At 38.7% G+C, this 19,853-nt stretch overlaps 1 protein-coding gene across 2 annotated transcripts in view; it reads right to left on the reverse strand.

The window, feature by feature from the left end:
* Positions 1-9,485: 9,485 nt before the first annotated feature.
* The window catches only part of CA8 (carbonic anhydrase 8), a 47,445-nt gene continuing 37,077 nt past the window's right edge, over positions 9,486-19,853 (reverse strand). Inside the window, exons 8-9 of one of the 2 annotated variants that reach the window (XM_068671939.1) lie at positions 19,174-19,346; positions 9,486-10,122 (exon numbers count right to left, since the gene is read on the reverse strand). In XM_068671939.1, coding sequence (XP_068528040.1) covers positions 19,212-19,346 — 135 coding nt within the window. In that variant the 3' untranslated portion in view covers positions 9,486-10,122; positions 19,174-19,211. The remainder of the gene's footprint in view (positions 10,123-19,173; positions 19,347-19,853) is intronic. The other variant, XM_068671940.1, reaches the window with a different exon arrangement.

Consider the following 19,853-nt stretch of genomic DNA (forward strand, 5'->3'; position numbering starts at 1 on the left):
CCACTCTAATTTTGTGCTGAGTACACATCATCTGTTTATCCATAGTTGGGATAAAGTCTGGCATATATCCATACCCAGTTCTCTGGCTAATTCATCAGAAATATGCCCATGTCTCACTCAGATCAGATTGGTAGCATGGCATGATCCAGGAGAAGAGAGATCTTATGCTGTTCAAGGTGAGCTTGCATGCACCCTGTTTTCAGAAACGGTATATGACAGGAAAAAAAAAATCAAGGAAGAAAACACAAAGTATGGAATTCTTAAGAAAGCTGATGAGGAAAAAATAATTATATTGGATTTAAAAGGAAAAAAGAAAAAAAAAAAGCAAAAAAAAAAAGCATGTGAAACAGAAGATATGAAAACCATGCAAAAACTGCATGTAATGCACATATGGTTACACATACTACTACAAGTAAAGCATTTGAGAATACAGATTAAACATAATTCAAGACTAGGCAGAAGGTCAATGAAATCTTCTGCAACTGATGAAGGAATTACTGGATGAAGTTCTGTGGTCTGTGCTATGAAGACCAGGCTAAGTAGACAGAGTTAACCTTTGTGCTTTAATGTTGGTTGACTTGTTGGTTGTAAGTAATTGAAAATCACTTTGGTAAAGTAGTCTGGATTTTGCATATTTTTACTATAGCTCTGAATGTAAGGCTGTACAACTGGAACCAAATGGGATGAATGTATCAGTAAATGGGATGACTCTATATGGCGGAGAAGAAGAAATATCGTTAAAATCTAATGAAAGACAATTTAAGAGATCAAGAACATGAAAAAAAAAAAAAAGCCACATGATCATATTAATAGCAACTGAAGAACTCTTGAGAGCAGGTTTAGACTTGACAGATTTCTAACTCCTTTCCTTCCTTTTCCAAATGTCCTCCACTTACAGGTGTGACTGCTCCATTTTTAGGTGACATGGGTCTGCAACGGGATGTAGATGTAGATGTCCATCACAGCTAAACTGTCATCTGGAATTCTTTGGTGCAATGGAGACCATATTCTGATGGACTCATGCTTTCCAAGCTACAGCAGAGCAAGGTATCTGAACAAATGCAGTTTCCTCTCCCTCAGACAACACTTGGTGCCTGCTCATCAAGAAGTGGACAGGGAACTTGGCTGATTCTAATGTGTAAATTCATCATAACACTTTTTTTTTTTTTTTCTTGAAATACTTTATTTTCAGTTACTTGATGTATTCTAAATATATATATATATATATATTCTGCTGCAACACTCTTGAATTATGTTACCTGTGAAGTCAGTGGGAAAATAATGATTTTATCAGCAACTTTCAAGAACAAGTCAGGTATGTAGTATCCATCTTGGAATGAACTTTGAACATTTAGAAACACGACTTCTTCTCAGGTATAAACATAGACCAGTTCTGGTGAAACATCTTTACAGTTGAGCTGCTTGCTTTTTTTCTAAAAGGTGCTAGGTATAACTATAAAAATTATTTTTTTTTTTGTAAAACTTCTAGAAGAAGGACAATCTTTGTTTGTTTGCTTGTTTGTTTGTTTTGTTTTTCATGAGCTGTAGGCTGACTTTGAATGTTTCTTTTCCAAAACAAAAATCAAAAGTTATAGAATTGCCTCTCCTAAAAAAATACATATTGCTTATGCTCATGAAAAGAACACATATGAAAGTCAAAGAGGTCTATAAAACATCCGGAACCTGACAGTGCATGCACATTTCCAAATTCATCTCTACATCTCGGGTACTTTTTTTGGCTGCTTGCTTACAAATGCCATATAAACATCAATATTACCTTTCCCCACTTTGAACAGAGGAGGGGGATACATTTTCTTGTGTTACCTACAAGTGATGTAAGCAAACATTATGGAGTCTGACTTCCCAAGCTCTGTCATTAGTAGCAAGAATTTTACATTCCATTTCATATTTTAATGACTGAATGCTTTCTTACACAAAACAAATAGAGAGAAGGAAAAGCAAGGTTTCCATCCCACCCTGTGCCAAAGCTCTTAAGCTGACTTTTGTGAAACCAAGTTTAGGCACACTGTACGCTTTTCTCTCAAGGCAACTAATTCGCTGAAAACAATTCAAGGATTTTTGCAAATGAAGGGGAGGTGTTACAGAGCAAAAGTGCAATGAAACACAGAGTTTAGCATTCACATAAATGACAACAGGATTCTCCTCTAATTCAAAAAAGAAGCAACAACAGCAACCTGTCAGTTGCACCTCCACTTCTTAAAAAAAAAAAAAAAAAAAAAAAAAAGATAAATATCCTCAGTGCTCTACCCCTCAGCTTCATGTAGGCTACAAAGACAGAACTTGACACTGACTTAAGGACAGTGGAAGAAAATTTCTGCACCTGATAACCACAAGACATCAAAAGGATCTTCCTTCTCTGCATTTACCAAATAAAGTCAGTGTGAAATGAGCTTTAGAGTGCTTGTTAGCTTTTTAGTGATTAAAAGCACAGTTAATTGTGATGGAACACTAACCACAATTACAGTAATCAACTCTAAAATGAGAATGAATGCTTAATATTAGATTCAATTTTGTTAATGAGAAATGGGTTTAGGAACTGTTACTTGATTAACTAACCAAGAGCTGTAAAGAAACAAGGAAAACCTGAACACAATACAGAGCTCAAATCCTTCTGAGAAATGATAAATATTATAATATCAGGTAGCACACAAAAAGCAGCTGTGCTCTGCAGTCGCCCACTACTAAATGCATTTGGAAAAGAAACTACACCAGCAAGGGAAGGTACCAGAGGAGGAGCAAGAGGAGGTTGTATCTTGGAGCATGGGCATAAAACCAACATGAACAAGTGGCAACAGACTGTGGAGGGAGGAGACAGAGCTCAAATGTAAGCATTATAGGACACTGCAAATGACCCTTCAACATCCCACTGTGCAGAGGCAAGGGTCCTGAAAGTTGCAAGGCGTTTTTTCCATCCACATCTTGGAACCTCAATACAGTAAGCACCCAGGAAGGGGCAGAAGATCCTTGCGCCCTGGGGAAATCCTGTGAGAAACATCTTTATATGTACTGGGTTTACATACATGTAACAAGGTTTTGGTAGCAGGGGGTTGTATGAGCACCCTTTGTGAGCAGAGGCCAGCAGCTGCTCCATGTCAGATCAGAGTCAGCTCCAGCCCCTCCAAAAGGAACACACTGCTGGCCAGAGCCGAGCTAGTGAGAAATGCTGGTTGGTCCTCTGGGAGAGCAGACTGAAGAAAAGAAAAAAAAAATACTGCTGCTTAGCAAAAGCTGGGAGAGAGGTGTGAGAAATGAGAGAGAAGCAGCCCTGCAGCCCCCCAGGTCAATGCAGCAGGAGGGCAGGAGGTGCTCCAGGCAGGCAGCAGCAGTTCCCCTGCAGCCTGTGGAGAGGCCCCTGGTGAAGCAGGCTGTTCCCCTGCAGCCCATGGGTCCCACATGGAGCAGATCTCCACGCTGCAGCCCATGGAGGAGCCCCCAGTGGAGCAGGTGGAGGTGGCCTGGAGGAGGCTGCGGCCCATGGAGAGCCCCCGCAGGAGCAGGCCCTGGGCTGGAGCTGCAGCCAATGTGTAGATGTGTAGACTGGGGTTTCCTGATGTTCAGGAGAGGGACTCCCCAAAATATGTGTAGGTCACCTTGAAGTAATAAATGGTTACGTTATTTTTAGTATTACTAAGCCCCTGGGGATTCTGCCGGAGGAGGGGGGGGGGGGGGGGGGGGGGGCTGGGAGGGGTGAGCTTGCCCCTTTCCCATGCTGGGTGTCATGCTTTCCACCACGGACCCTCATGTTAACACTGAGGTGGCACCCACCTTCACATCACTGCCACAGCCAGACTTAACGCTGTCTCTGCTACAGGTTGCTGCTGCTCCTGGAGCCAAGCAACCTGCTTAACTGGAATTTGTGCCAACTCAGGTACATTAATTTTTATTTGATTTCCAGAGTTTATTTGTGAATTTTATCCTAGTAGATGTGATCTCAACAAATGGCTTAATCTACAGTTTCCTTTCAAATAGAAACGAGCCTCACTATTTATTTATTTATTTATTTATTTATTTATTTATTTATTTATTTTCTTGTAGAGTATCTCTTTGCCTACGGATCTCTCCTTGAATAAGGGGCATAGGTAAAGGGGAAAAAAAATGCCTGTCTGATACTAAGAGAGATATCCACAGATGCTGAATTATTTTCTTTGTCTGCCTTTTATGGTGGGAACCAAACTCTGCCTGAAGCTCTATAGTATGCAGACATCTAGTGGCTGTATAACATAGTGCAATTAAACATATTTACTGGACACCTGTAAAAATTTGCAGTCACATCATCCGAAGGCCAGATACCATGACTTCTGTTGAAAACAAGTTATTTGGATCTACAAGTCCATTTGCCGTTCATTATGACCCTAATCACAGGTATTTTGACATGCTCTGGCCTTGTGTTTTTCTAGGATTTTGTACTAGGAGTGGTCAATACATACAACGCCAAGAAATCAGAAAGGTTCAAAATGCTGTGGCACATCTGCTAAATTGCAGCCTACAATTTCACACTGAGAATCATGCACTTGATAATCATTACCAGCTTCCCTGCCAAGAGCACAAAGCTCTCAGGGTTTTTGTGTTTGTTTTTGATTTCTCTTGAGTAAACACCTCCTTATCTTTGTGAATTACTGCATGTTTCTAAGCCATGAATAAATCTTTCTGCTACTTTTGGTTTGCATTTTTTCTTTTTACTCAGTCACACATATATGATAACACAACTAAAGAGATCAAGTGTTTTTCTAATTATGACTCAAGATAATGCCATTCAATTCCAGCTGACCTGTAGTGCATAAAAATAAATAAATAAATAAATAAAAAATAAATAAAAAATATAAAAAAAAAAAAAAGGAAAAGGTATCTTCACAATATGAAGTAAAACAAAACAAAAATGTTTTCCAGAATTGCTTTATACCTGCTATTTAAAATACCTCTGACATGGTGTATCATATGCAGTTGTATGTTTCACTGCTTTATCGTAGCTTTCATCTGTTTCAAGCTCACCACTGTCAGATGTTTACATAGGGGGCACTTCAGAAAGCACTGTTTGTAGTGTATATTTATATTAAAGCCTAAGGGATGCAAGGAGTTTATGTCTATATAAGATCAAGATGTTTTCATCTCCATCTCAGACACTAACATTGTCTTAAATAATGTGCAGAAGAGTTGCTTACGTGCTTGAAACTCCAGCCTTCTCCAGTGCTTCACTTTTCAGAATAATGGAGCATGTGTATGTCTTTCTTGTCTTCCTGGGAGAACAAAAAGAAAACCACAGGGAATGTGGTGAACAGTTGGGGTTTGTGACAAGGATTGTGCTGTGTGCTGCCCAAGGAGGAGCAGCCACTTCCCTGGGGCTGGTGTGAGAGGGACAGAACAGCAGGCTCAGGGAGCAAGGCTTCCTAGATGTGTTTTCTAACCACTGTTTTGGGGGCTGGCTGTGACTTATCAGAATAGGCCATTTTCAACCCAGAATGGGCCACTTCCAACACAGTCAAGTTGAAATGGAATTAGAGAAGGAATATTTCCGGCCACATCTCTGCTAGAGGAAAGGACACTTACAGAAATTTCTCTATGCTGTCTTTGCTCTCTTCTGTCTTTGCACTTTCTTTTCTTCTTTGTTGTTCAAGGCTTAAATAACTCATTGTGTACTTTATTGGGCAAATTCTTTTCAAGTTTACCTAATATTTCCCATTCTCAGAACCCATCTTCTGTTGTTTGCCTGATATTTGGGGAGGAGAAGGGTCTCTTTGAATCAAGATGGGGTCAGGCTCTGGGGAAGACAAGCAGAAATGAAAAGCTGATATTGCCTCTGTACACAGTATGGCAAGAACATTGGTGAGAAGGATGTGAAGATACTGGACAGAAGGGACACAAAAATGACCCAGCACGGAAAAACAAACCTTGCAGTTGAAGTCATCAGCTCAGTGAATTTATCAGGGAGAAAGCTGGAGGTAACCTAACTACTGAGTCAATGCTGAGCATTTAACTTTGCAGATAAAGTCATAATATGTTCTTCTGGACAAGGACCGCTTGTTACAGGGCAATATGAAGAGTGTCTCTCTAAACTAGCTGACTGCCCTGCTTCTTATGCCTGGTACTGCATGGATAGCAGCTCTGTGATCAGAGAAATGTCCCTCAGGTGATACAGGGGAGAAGGCATTTTCAAAGTGCGTGTAAAGATAAGTTCATTAATACATATGAAGCATTCAAACAAATGCTATAAGAAAGGATGCCCCATGAGAAAATGAATGATTATTTCTTTAGAGCAAGTCTTGAACACCATCCAGTACAAAGGACCTGGGACTGAATAATGAATATTGGGGAAAATAGAAGGAAACAGGACTTAGATATTAGGCAAAGGGAAGAATAAGCAAATCATACAAACACCAACTGAATATGTACAGTGACAGTGAATTGATGTCAGGTGCACAGTCCTCATACTAGAATTTCTTAGCTTTAAGTAGCAATTTTAAACTTCTTTTTAAACTGTTCTTGGTTTAAAAACAGTATTTCTATGTATAGCATTCTAAGGATACAAATACACACAGTGATGTGTGCTTATGATGACAGATGGTTATGGTTTCATAAATAAAGGTGTATATAAACACTTCCAAACACATTCTGCGTGGTCCAATCTCAGGAGATGTGGTGAATGGTTCTCCAGCCACCTCGCATTTCAGCAGACAGTGCTGGTGTATGAAGGAAGAACACATTGCAAAGCTAGTTCAAAATTATTTTTACATGCCCAGGACCACAGCCCAGAGTGCAAAGCATTCTGAAAATGAGTCTGAACACAGGTGGAGATCTTTATGCCTCCGAGTTTTCCTTGGGAGCTCCAGAAAACTACAGAGAAACCCCAAGAGCACATCACCTGCAGAAGGAAATCAGCCACAGCAGACATCCTGCCATCTCCCAAAAGTTGGGTTTCTTCTTATTCCCTGTGCTATCCTAAAATTGACATGAAGGCTGCAAAGCCAGCCTTTGCCTCATGAGGCATATAGCTGCTTGTATAATGTCATAAATTTCAAGATCTACAGGTGTGTAACTGCTACCTGTAAATTTCTTCTGGCCTCAACACATACTGGAAACCTCTAATTCACATTTGTAATAAGTCCTTAAAATTATATGGTGCATCATAGACATATATAATTATCTTTAAAAATACTTCCAATGCAGATAGCAATCTAATTCAGAAGAACTTTTGTGGCTACAGGCTTGAAGAGGAAATTATTAACCTTACACTACCCTTATAACACCTTTATCAATTCTTATGATTTCTTAAAAACATTAATACAAAGGCAGGCATGTGGAACTCTAATTGAAGAGTAGCAGAGCCTTGCCACACTCAATAAAACCTCTCATGGGTGCAGTGTAACCGGAGTAATACACAGAGAGCCCTTTCTGCAAATTCCTCCCTGTGGATTCCTACTGAAACCAGAAAGACTAATTTAACTTTTCCCAGCACACCACAAACGTGGGTTGACCAATATGTAATTAGAATGGGTGTGTTTGGGGAGTGAATTTGTTGTTATAATTAGATCTGGGTCTAAAGACAAAACACAGTACTAAGTATTTTTACTAGTGTTTTGTTTTGTTTTTTTTTCAAAGCCAAGCCTTCAAAAAAAATTTCACAAATGTTGAGACAAGTTTTCTAACCTCAGTTTCTCTGCAGTAGGATTTATACAGCTCAGACTTCACTGTCCAAGGCAATGCAGGAAAGAACTGCAAACACAGGAAGAGAGCACAGGAAAAGGAAGCAATGGACGTCAATTTTTCAGTGGAGACATTACATCATTTGCTTTGCAATGTATCTGTATTTCAAAGCCAGAATAATATCAACCAGCTCCAAGATAAGGAACGTGTTTATTCAGAGAATAAACTACTTCAGATTTCATCATAATGTCAATATTTGCTGTATTAATATTACAGTTCCCCTCAGTTAATACCCAGTAGTTATTAATATGTTTTGTACAAAGGGAGAAGATCTTACGAATGAGCTGTTCACAGAACCTGTGAATTGCCAGGTTCAGAGTCTGGTTCACTCCACTTTTGGACGGTTCTTTCATTACTGCATGCAAGGAGATAGCAAGAGGTCTTCAGCTAGCAGAAACCCGTTGACTTCCACCTCCTAGGTTTTTTATTTATTTTAATTTTATTTTATTTTAGAGCGAAACCTGACAACTGCAATAAATTACTGGGCTACTGTCAAAAACCGCAGACAATCCAGCCAAGCTATTGCAGAGCAGACACTTTGTACAGCAGACCTTATGCAGACTTCTCCCTGTGCTGTGACAAGATATAGACCCAGAGGAAGCCAGGTTCTGCTGTTGGGGTTGAGTTACAGCTGCAGCTGCTTGAGGAGTCATTGCTGAAGGAAGAGGAGCAGCAGCCAGTGAGTGAAGCTGCTCCTTTGACATTCTGAAGTGCTGGGACATTGCAGATGGAAAACCTATTTTTGGCCAGTACTGAAATCTCGATCCCCTTGACTAGAGAATGTGCTTCTATTTCATTAAATTTGGGCAGAAGGTAGAGGAACGTTCTTAAGCAAAACCATAAGAAATATGATTTTCCATAGGCCCAAGAAGCAATTTGCCAATTACAACTCTGCTAAGCTTCTTAAGCAGATGACTTCATGATGGGCTGCTTGCTGCATATTTTATATGCATTTATTGCAATACTTACTACAAGGGCAGCTGTGTCTCTCCAAAGGTTGCAAATGTTTCTCCAGTACACACAGTCACGAGAACACGAAGTAGTGAGCAGTATCCACTCCAGTTCAAGTGCAGTGTGTGAGTTTGTTGTACTTTTTTTCTGTTGACCCTAACATACACACAAATGACTGAGAATTTATAATTCATTATTCAGCAGCAGCCCTCCCTATCGCCCTTGAAGAGGTGGATTAAGCACGCCTTGTGACACTGCATTTGCCACTGCATAGTGATGACTTTGTGATTGATGACTCACCAATCTGCTCCGAGGGAGTAAACTCTGCTTTGTGAACCTCTGTTTGCATCCCCATTGTGCCCTGCCTGCAGCTTGCCATCTGTGCTCAGGCGTTCTTCCACTCACATAAGCCTGCCCTCATCGTGCTAGCAAAATGGACCACGCTGATAGCCATGGTGATCAAAGCTACCTTCCACCACTTTCTTACCTCTGTCCTTCGGCTACCTGTTTTGCAGGAATCAGAAGCTATGAGCTTGATTAACCAGCTTAGGCTGAGTTTACCTCCTGGGCTCTGTCAGAGCTCCGTCTGTACCATGTGTGGCCCAGCGTGGTGACCCCCATGCTGTGCAGCAAGCTCAAGACATGCAGAGCAGGTCCCCAGACCACCATCCTCAGCAATGTGCAGAAACAAATGGAACTGTCATAACTCATGGGAGAACAAAGGCTTATAATTTTCTGCCCAAATTGAACATTTCTTTGTAAAATTCCATGACTCACCAAACAGAAAATAATCCAGACGATTCTGTTTTGTTACATCGGTTATTTTCCTTATTTTAAATTTGTTCTTTATTTGAATAATGTTCCTAGTATTGCAAATGTCATTCAGCTTTATTCAGATAAACCATGTTAAGTGCATAGGTTTGGCAGAGAAGTGTTCATTTCTGCCCAAAAATTAATTCAGAATGTGTATAACACTCTCTGTGAACAACCAATGTTTTTTTTAACTTTACAGAATGCACCTCCCCTCTACAGAAAAGATGGTTACTGACAGCACAAGAAATGCTACAAAATAAAATTAAATGTAACATTCAAAACAATAATGAGCACTTCTACATATATTAACATTCATACCAAGCTTAAATTTAGTTCTATTTGGATCACAGACCACTATTGAATGCTATGGCAAAGAAACTATATAAGCAATGAGAATTACCATTTTAAAATAGTTAACAGTGTGAATTGGAAGATTTAATGTGGTTTCTTCTTTTAATGTACTGCCCCATTCCCAGAATTTCACTGGACCGTGTGGACAGACCAACTGTCACAGCTGTCTATCAAGGCTGAATTAGATGAAGACAAACAATACAGGCTTTGTGGTTCAACTCAAGCAGCAGCCTCAAAAGTTTCCATTTCTCATCCAAGGGCACTGTGGGAGCATTGTCTTCCCCCTCTCTGAAAAGAGAATGGAACAATTATGTTACTGAAATTCCTCCACAGTGGGTCTGAAAGACTGTTTATGTCCAGCCAGGGAGACACGGAAAACTAAAAGCAGGGGTTTCATGACAGCAGGTGGGGGCAGTTTCAGAGTATATACTTCATGGACATAATGGTCCTGATTCTTCTCTTTCAGGGTAAAGCCAGTGGTGGAAGATTTAATAGCAATGGAGGAAATGGCAATAAAAATGCAAAGTGAAATGCTGCAGTAAACTTGAAACAAAGCTTTACAATTGGCTTTCTGAATCAATCAGGTAATTGATTCTAACGTGGAGAGCACAGCTGTAAAGTAGAAAGGAAAACAAACTATCACCCAGAATTTGTTACCATCTATGGGAACCTACCAAGTAAAGTGCTGAGTACACAGCCCTCATGGGAGTCAGATGGGCTCAAGAGATAGAAAGCAAAGGCCCAATTTAACCCTCCTAATAGCAGTAATATTCTGACTTATTATCAGTAGAGATAAATTAAGACTTGGTTTCATGCAAACACATATTCATGTGCTGCAGCATAACCTTAGGAAATCAGCTACTCAGGTAGCCCCCGTTCAGAATTGGTAGCTATGAGAGTGACAAATCATTTCATTCTGTTGTACTAACAATCTCATTTTTCCTGAGGTTATTTTAGGGCTCAGTACACATGAAATCCACAAATGTTTGGATACAATCACCTGGGGCTACAACTGCTTGCAGGAACATTCAATACTTCTCTAGCGAGTTCCCACTCCTTTCCTTAAGGAGAAAGGGAGTGTAGAGGCCGTTAGTCTCCTACGGTACTGTCAAGGATTCGGTGCCTACACACAGGAGAAACTGTGCAATGATGTCTGTACGCTCCCTAGTTACACAACGCACCCCAAAATCATGCAGTTTGGCAACAGGATCATTTGATGGTCAACCTGAAGAACTTTCTGATGGCTGCTTTCTAAGGGAGTCTGTAAGCCCTTCTCAGAGCAGCTGGTTTTAGACATAGTTATGTACCTCATGCAGTAGCACAGAGGATTCCCACTTCTTCCTGAGGCTTGGTATAAAAGTACAACACAGGAAAAAAATATGTATACTACTATAGCAAGTTATTTGCAGTCTCTGGAAAAACTCTTGGCATGTTTTCCAGTGGGCTACTGATATGATGGTGCAGGGACCAACCCCCTTCCTGAAAAGAAAGGTTTCTCTTGTGGGGACAGAAGATGCTGGATCAAGGCATTAGACTGAAAAACCCAAGTAAGCTCGTAAGTTCAATGAGCTCAGAAGAAACCAAAAACTTTTCAGCTTCCGTATAGGCAAACTAATGCTTTGACAAAGTGATGTTTTCTCAATCTCAATTAGTGCTAAACTAATTAACAAAACTGTTTTATACACTGCACTGAGTAGTATATCTCTTCTTTCTTGGAGAATCCCTAGTGTGATGTAAGGGTGATTGAGTATCTAATTACTCCTTAATTGAATGCACACTTCGTACATTTTTCACTAGTTCAAGCTTAATGCTTTTGGTCCAAAAATCAAAGTCAGTGAAATTAAGTTGAACTGGGATTTGGGCAGCTATTGTATTAATGGATTACTTTTGGAAAGGAGCCTAATTATGAGCCAGCTTGAAGATTTCAGTTGTGGTTGTACAGAAATACTTTGTATTGTCTGACAAAAGACTAATTGTATATATTGGTGGTGGTGTTATTCATGTTTACCCATTATTCGCATTTAAGACTAATTTTTCTACCATGCTAAATTAATAGCACTGTTCCACAATACTTATAGTCAAGTAACATACTGTTCAGGCTAATATTTTATGCATATATTAAGGTACTTGTTTCTCTTACTCTTCTGAAGAGTTTTTCGTAATGTAATAATTAAGCTAAAATTGTACCAATGTACTTGTATATTATAATCAAAAAAATGCCTAGATGACCTGCTTGTTTATATTTATATTTCTGTCTCTTAAATCTCCTTTGCTTGGGTTGAGTCCTACATATAGGGTCCCACTGCTTCTGGAGGAGTCCTTTACAGGTCAGATAACCATCTTCAAAGAAAAGCTTTTTTAAGGATCAGTGCCATCAAGTGTAAATTTCTGAGAAATTAAATAGGATGGCCACAATCCTTTCCATCGGATACGGAGGAAGCAAGACACCCCACTACAGCCGCCTTAGGCTTATAGTTAATCACTATGCAAGATCAAAACCATCTTTCTGCTACTTAAAATTAGTCAATCTCCTTTCTAGAGAACTTTTCTACCTCTTTTGTCTTAGCATATTCCTTACCATTACTGTTGCACACAGTGTCTGTCTTTATTATTATTATTTTCTTGTAGAAGCATCTTGCCTCCTCAATACCAAGTTAAACTAAAAAGTTTGTTGAGTTAAAAAAGATTCAGAGTGTCCCACTACCTTATGAATCCTCATTTATTGCAACTCTTTGTAATTCTTTCCATGAAAAGGTCACAGTTTATAGAATGCACCATCTAGTTCTGTGGGCATTTAACAGTATCAAGCTAACTAAAGTTTACCTTTGTTTCTCTTGAGCTCTGAGCCTGCATAAAAAGGTATTAAAATTACAAAAAGTTCTGCTTTGTAGGATTGCTGTCACAAAATCTGGTCTTAGTCATAAAATACAGCTAACAACAATCACTTCTGGTATTCTCTTCCTTGATTGAGAATTATCAGTTGCAGAAATATTGTCAGTAACCCAAATAACTGGATCACTTTTCTTTGATATTTATTTTCAAAACATTGCTGTCTGCTTTGCAAGAGTTTGTATGCATACTCATTGTATTGTTTTCATCCATATGAAAGAATTAGAATCACAATTTCCAATAAGCATAAAGATCTGTCAATCCCTGGATTCTCGGTTCCAATGGAGTAATAATTTTCTTGCTAAAACTCCCTGTGTTATTTCATTGAGGCAAAACAGAACATGCTGCCATTTCCTAACATGCTGTACAACCATGTAGAAGAAGGAATACATCTTGTGGGCTTTCTTCTCTGTTTCTGTAGCCAGATGCATGTACTTATATGTCCTTCTAATACCCTTAACATTTGAGAGCTGTTACATTACTAAATATTACACATACTAATCTAGAGTCTCTATACTTTAAAAATCAGGTGTAGTTCAATTAGAGATGATTAAGCTTCAGACCATTTTGCCTCAATGCTGATCTGCGGCATTTTCCCCATAAGTGAATAAAACATGTCACAGTTCCACCTAGCTTTCATGCTGAAATTGCCAACAAACATGCTGTGAGAAAAATTTTTTATGACAGGTTCTCCTCGGTAAGTTTTCAGTTTCCAAGCAGTAGTGTACAAACCATACATGAGTTATGGTAAGCAGCTGGGAATTGTACTCTTTCTTTTTTTTTTCATAAAAAGGCTGATGAAGGCAGTGCATTGGGGAACGTGTGGTGTTGAGTGTGTAGTGTTGATAGAGAGGCACAGGCCAAGAAATTTGTGAGCTTTTGTCAACATGAAGTATCTTATCTGAAGCACATAGCAGGGGGTTGATTCCTAGGCTACCCTATGATTTTGTTTAGCTTTAGATGGACCTTACAGGGTTAATCTGCATACCCCTTTTCCTTCTGTTGCAATGAAGTAGTGGGAAGCAACCTGAAAAGATTGCTTTCAGCCATTCCTGAAGCTCTCTGTCCCCTAAACTCTCCAAAGTTTTTGGCAGTATGCTTCCAGTAGCTCTTCAATTATGGTGTGTGGCTCACAAGCCAAAGGTATTTGGCTCTCTGTCCTATAGTCACTCAAACGTAAGCACACTCTCAAGTACTCTGAAGTGGCAGCAGTGTGCTGGGCACCATACGTAAGCTCTCAAAAACAGAAGAACAGTAGTTGGTTGTGTGGATAGCGTGATGCTGTGTGTCTCAAAGATTGAAACTTAACAATTAAACAGTTCTCTTTCAAGAGAAAAACTTGAGCTCATGGAGACAAATAATGACTGATGAAAAATCACTTGATGAAAAGCAGCATAATTATTCACATTTCATCGTATCCAGGAAATCATTGTATTTCTAAAGAGCTAGTGTTGATAACCTCTGTTTTTTGTTTTTGTTTTATTTTTAATACCAGGAAAGAGAGAAGAATGGCCATAGTAGCATAATGATGCATGGCTGCTGAAAGCTCACTCCAGATCTGGATCAACACAACAGGAAACCATAAAACTCCTCGGTGTTGGAACTTTCTCAGAGTAACTTGTTTGTGAACTTTAGGAACCACAAAAGCTATTAGTAACTGAGAGCAATGACATAGTCATTGGTAATGTGAACCCCTTCCAAATGTGAAGTTCACTGAGATCTACTTAGGCAAAGAAATACAGACTATAGCATCATGCCACTCAACCCTGTTTCTCAAAGGCAAGGCACTGCTTCACAGCTCACTCTGTAAATACTCTAAATATCCTTTCATATACTGTATTCTACTGCTACCATACAATGCAAAATGCCACAAAGAGGGGAATGTACCACTACCTATTTAGTGATAGCTCATTCCAACCAGCACTGCTGATCCCTTGTTCAGTTTCATGTGGAAAGGGCAGCATAGTTTTGCTGCCACAAGAACAGCTCAGTAGCTTCAAAAGTGAGCAGTTTGTGCTATGCACTCACAAAATGCACGAGATACGGTCACCATGTTGTCCTCCCTCCTTAGCTTACACTGTGAACCTAATGCTGTGCCAATTTCTGCTTGTTTGGCTGTACCTCACAACATCATCCAGACAGTCTCTGTGGTATGAGGCATGCAGTCACTTTTATTCCCTCATGAAATCATGCAATCCCAGCAGTAACAAGCATGCAGCCACTGTTCCTCCCACCCTAAATTACCCCTTCCTGTTCTACAGGCCTAGCACAAACTTGGTGTTTTAATGACAACCTTTATGTCTTTTTCCTCTTCTATTCCTCCTCTCTTTCCTTTCAGAAAAGGATATAGGGGTCCTGCTAGACAAGAAGTTGAACATGAGCCAACAATGCACCCATGCAACAGCCTCCTGGGCTGCACTAGAAAGTACATTGGCAGCAGGTCAAGGGAGATGATCCTTCATGACTACTCCTCGTTGGTGAGATGTCTGGAGTGCTGGATTTAGTTCTGGGTTCCCCAGTTCAAGAGAAACATGGACATACTGGAAAGAGTCCAGCAACAGACCACAAAAAATAATTAAAAGAAATACAGAAAATCTCATGTAAGCTTCTCTTACTCTAAGGGCACTCAAACAAAGAAATAGCTTGCCCAAAGGTGTTGTGGAGTCTTCAGCTTTAGAATTATTCAAAACCCAATTGGATATTACCCTGAACAACCCATTATAGTTGACCCTGCTTTGAGCCAGCAATTGGACTAACACATATCCAGAGGCCCCTTCCAAACACAACTATTCTGTGATTCTACTGTTCTTAAATCTAAAATTAAATTCATTTCTTTTTACCTTCTATATCTGAAAGCAAATCTGCACTGAGCTTTCCATCCAAACTCCTTGTCACCTGACTAGCTCTATCACTATTCTATTGGATATGACTAAAATAGGTTATAAACAAGGGAAAAAAAAGTTTTATTTCTATGGAAACGTGAAAACTTCAGCAATTGCAGAAAAGAAAGGATGTAAAGGTTGTTCTGTAAACAATATATTTCAAAAAAATCCAATGAACAGATCTAAGAGGTTCGCTAACCGCAGGCTATAGGATAGAGATGCATTTTTAGTGGAAAAGCAGAGCCAAAAGAGGTCAACTAAACAGCAAAAACTTATCCTAAAACCTAACAGGTTAAAAAGAGCAGTGGAGTTACAAAGTTCTACCTGCTGTGTCCTCCTTAATATCTCTATTTCATCTTAGGCAAACTTTGCTCCAGAATTGCAGGCAGCTATTTTGAGATCTGTTCTCTCTTACGATAAAGGAACAATTAAAAAAATAATAATATTTTCTTTACCTGAGATTACACAATATATGTTTGTATCATCTGTACCTTCAATTCAACAAGCTACTGCAAATTGCATCAAAGATCAACATATGCCATTTGATCATAAGCCACAAAAGGCTCAATTCTGTCAAGGTTTCAATCAAGGCTGAAAAGCAGATGCTCAAAAGATTTATGAGCGTGGCATGCAGAAAGCCTGCATTCTGATTCAGTCAAAAGTAATTAGACCTTTTACACAACCTCTCCCTATGCTTGTGTATACACCACTTATAAAGGAACATTTGTCTCCTTTTCTTGACAGAGTGATGTGGCCAAAGGAAAATAATGTTTCTCAAGGTTCTTTGAGTGCTTGCATTACACTGGCTTGAAATGAAAGAGAAAATATTGAAAGCTCTACAGACAGGAGTTCCAGCAGTCTTGGCAGAGGGGCATCATGTCAGAAAAGAAGTGTTTGTAACTGTAATACTCAAGACATACCAGACCTTTAAAATAAAAGGCAGTCTCCTTTTTGAAAGCAAGCAATACTTTCTCTTGTAAGTAATCATTATGTAGATCCAACTCTGCAAACTATTACTTCCCCGTCCGCTACTGGGTCTTCATAACCCGTGTTAGAAGCCCCAGCTGAAAGACCATTACTCATTCCTAGGAAGGAGGGGAGTTATCTTTTCTGAGGATGTCTGAGGTACGTGTGGGGAGCTACTGTTCCTCAACACCTTCCACCTGGAAAGAACAGTCTGAGAAAAACCACAACAAAATAGGTAAGACTGTTTATTTTCTTTTCCGAGGAGAAAGTGCAGAAGAGAGGCGATCAAGAGATTTTTCTGTGGGCTACACAATGCTCAGAGTCACAGTTCTTTCTCAGTGTTTAAGAGTCTATAATTAACACAACCCAACAGTGAACACTGGCATTTCACATTAAAAATTCCATCATTTGGGAATCAAAACTGCAGATTATTTTGTGAAGCATAGCCTAGATAAATCTTGTTATTTATATCAATTCATCAAAAGTATCGACAAATGTAATAAAATTTCAAACATGAAAGCAAAAGGAAAATTTTCACATTTCAGTTCCAGCATTGTAAAGGGAAGCTCTTTGATGCTTAAAATTCAAAGTCAGAGTGTCAAGTAATTTCACTGTTAGAGACCTGAATTACCTGCACTGGCCTGAGGGCATTATTCATTCTCTGGGAAAAATTGTACTTTAATATTGCTATGATTTTCCCACGTAATTTTAATGCAGAAGCCTGGATGAATTTGAATCATCTATTTCAAGATTAAAGTGACGACATTCTGTGACTGCAGAGAACTATGTAATTGAGAATTGGGCTTCAGGATGTGCCCAAATTTAAATATGGGAATGAGAAAGCAATATTAATAAAAGGACTAGTATTTTGCTTTCTTTACTTAACTTCTGGGATGCTAATATTAAATAGAGTTATAAAATACAAATAAACACATTAAAATATTTAGATGCATATGTTATATTGAATGCTTACACTATATCAAAAGAACATTAAATTGTTGGCCACTGTCCCAGACCACTTAATACTTTGTCAAGTGCAGAGGGAAAGATAATCTTCCCACTAGTTTTTAACAGATCCGTTTTTGGAAGCACTTAATTATTTATCTCTTTTAGGTGCTATCTACTGCCTGATCATTTGTTAACTTTATATGAAGTTGGGTATGGGATCCAGAGCATATTCTGAAGTTTAACCCCACAACAGAGCCTGAAGTGAAACAGGCAGTTTCATCACTGACCTAGATAGTGCATGAGTTTAATGTACAAATAAATGTCTGTACCCTACAGTGTATATCAAAAACCTTTCAGCAGCATGCTTCCAGGTGAAACTCTGGAAGAATTGCTTCTATTATAAGCATATGGCTTTGAAGAAATGTGCAGATAGAAAAAATGATGCCTTTATATAATAGATTCTACCAGTAAAACAGAGTACCCTATGTTTTTTATTTTTTTTAAGTTTATTTTAGAGTAGGAGATGAACATTTCTATTATGCTAAAAAGTAGCAGGACTTACTAAAGAAAGTAAGTGAACAGATTCATTCTTTTTAAAAATATTTTCCAGGTTAGCTTTCATACTATTGGTATCAAAATGGAACCACTTTATTACAAAAACAACCATAAATGTTGGTGTCTGACTGATCAAGGTAACTAGCTGTCTTGATAGCAAATTTTCTTTAACTCTAAGAATCTCATTACCAGGGTTTTCATTATAGTAAAGCATTGATTACCTAAGTGTAATGAGCTTTAGGAGTAACAGTTGAGTACTAAGGGAATTTATGTTTTAATTGATAGAAGCTAGGGGAATACTACAGGGGTGGTTTTAATAACTCATGTGTGGATAATACAAGTTCACGTGTGTATTAGCTCTTCTGTACTGAATCCAAAGTCATCCTTGCTCTGAGAGCCAATGAAAGAAAAAAGCATCACTGAGGATAAGAAGCAGCAACTACTTTGAGGAATGATGTAACATGAAAAATCAGCCATGACTGAAGTTGTTTAACTATCTCCTCTTGTATCTGCACTGGCTTTGCCCAAGATTCATTGTTTGGTTGGGAAAGTACAGCATTCTAAAACAGGAAAAAGGGATTAAAAAAAAAAAAAAAAAAAAGGGCCTCCAAAGGGCCTCCAGAACTAGTAACTAGTACTTCGTTTAATAGAACACTAGATCACAAGATTCACCAGTGACTGGTCTTAAAACAGTAAGAAATCAGTGTCCTTTAGAAGTAGGGAAATCTATCACATAACCCTAAGCATAATGTGCTCCTGCTCATTGCAGTAGGAGAAATTTAAAGCTACAAGAAGTAACTGTGAACTAACTTTGCCTACAACTGCCTACTGAAGCCAATAGATTTTAATTCACTAAATCACATACTAGATTCCAGCCAGTAAAGAACCCTATTATTCCAATTATTGGCATTTCAGAAAGGTAAACCAATGTGTTATGCCACAGGATAAAATAAAACAGTAGTGTCAAACTTTATAGTTGTGAAAATATGTCATAATATTAGCTGAAATTGACTCATTTTGACTCATTTTTTCCTTTGGCAATATCTCCCCTATGAAAATTATTTCAAAGTTTTGATATTTCTGCTAAGCTTTTACTTACCTAAATAAAAATTGATTTTTGTTGGTTTTCCTTTTCTGCTACTGAAATGCAGCCCTGATGACTCTGTCGCTAAGTGGCTGAGTTGGTCTGAAGTTATCTCCTAGGATTCCATCACAGCCCTCTAAAAGTTCTGCACCTTTAACATGTGTCCTCAGTCTACGAAATTCCTCTATCTGAAAGGCAGAAAAACAGACATGAAGAAGCTGAGATACATTCTTTGTTATGGGACTAATGATTGAAATCAACTTTTCCTGTCACTTCTGCAGCTTTGAAACCTGGAGCGCTCAGATACCATATGCTAACATCATTATATCTATATATCAGCACTGTCAAAATAGAGAAAAATAAGAACTTCTATGCATGTGGTTTAGCAAACATATCCTTTGTGCTTTCATAATTTCTTTTGGGATCCATCATCTTTTACCCACTGTAGATTACATCCCCATGAAATCAACCTCACAGTTGTGACATTAAAGTAATCATTATGGTCTTCCTCAAAGAAGTACAGGAATAGCTCAGTCAACAGGAAACTTTTGTATTTCTTCCAGTGATTTATTTATTGTGTGAAATTGTTGCTTCATTTAAATTAAAATTATTTGCTAAACCAGGAGAATTTTAAACAGGCTTTAAACTGTAGAGGAAGTCTGTGACATCTTATACATAACAATATGTTATTTCTT

The sequence above is a fragment of the Anas acuta genome, chromosome 2 (genome assembly GCF_963932015.1).
Source record: "Anas acuta chromosome 2, bAnaAcu1.1, whole genome shotgun sequence".
Taxonomy (NCBI): domain Eukaryota; kingdom Metazoa; phylum Chordata; class Aves; order Anseriformes; family Anatidae; genus Anas; species Anas acuta.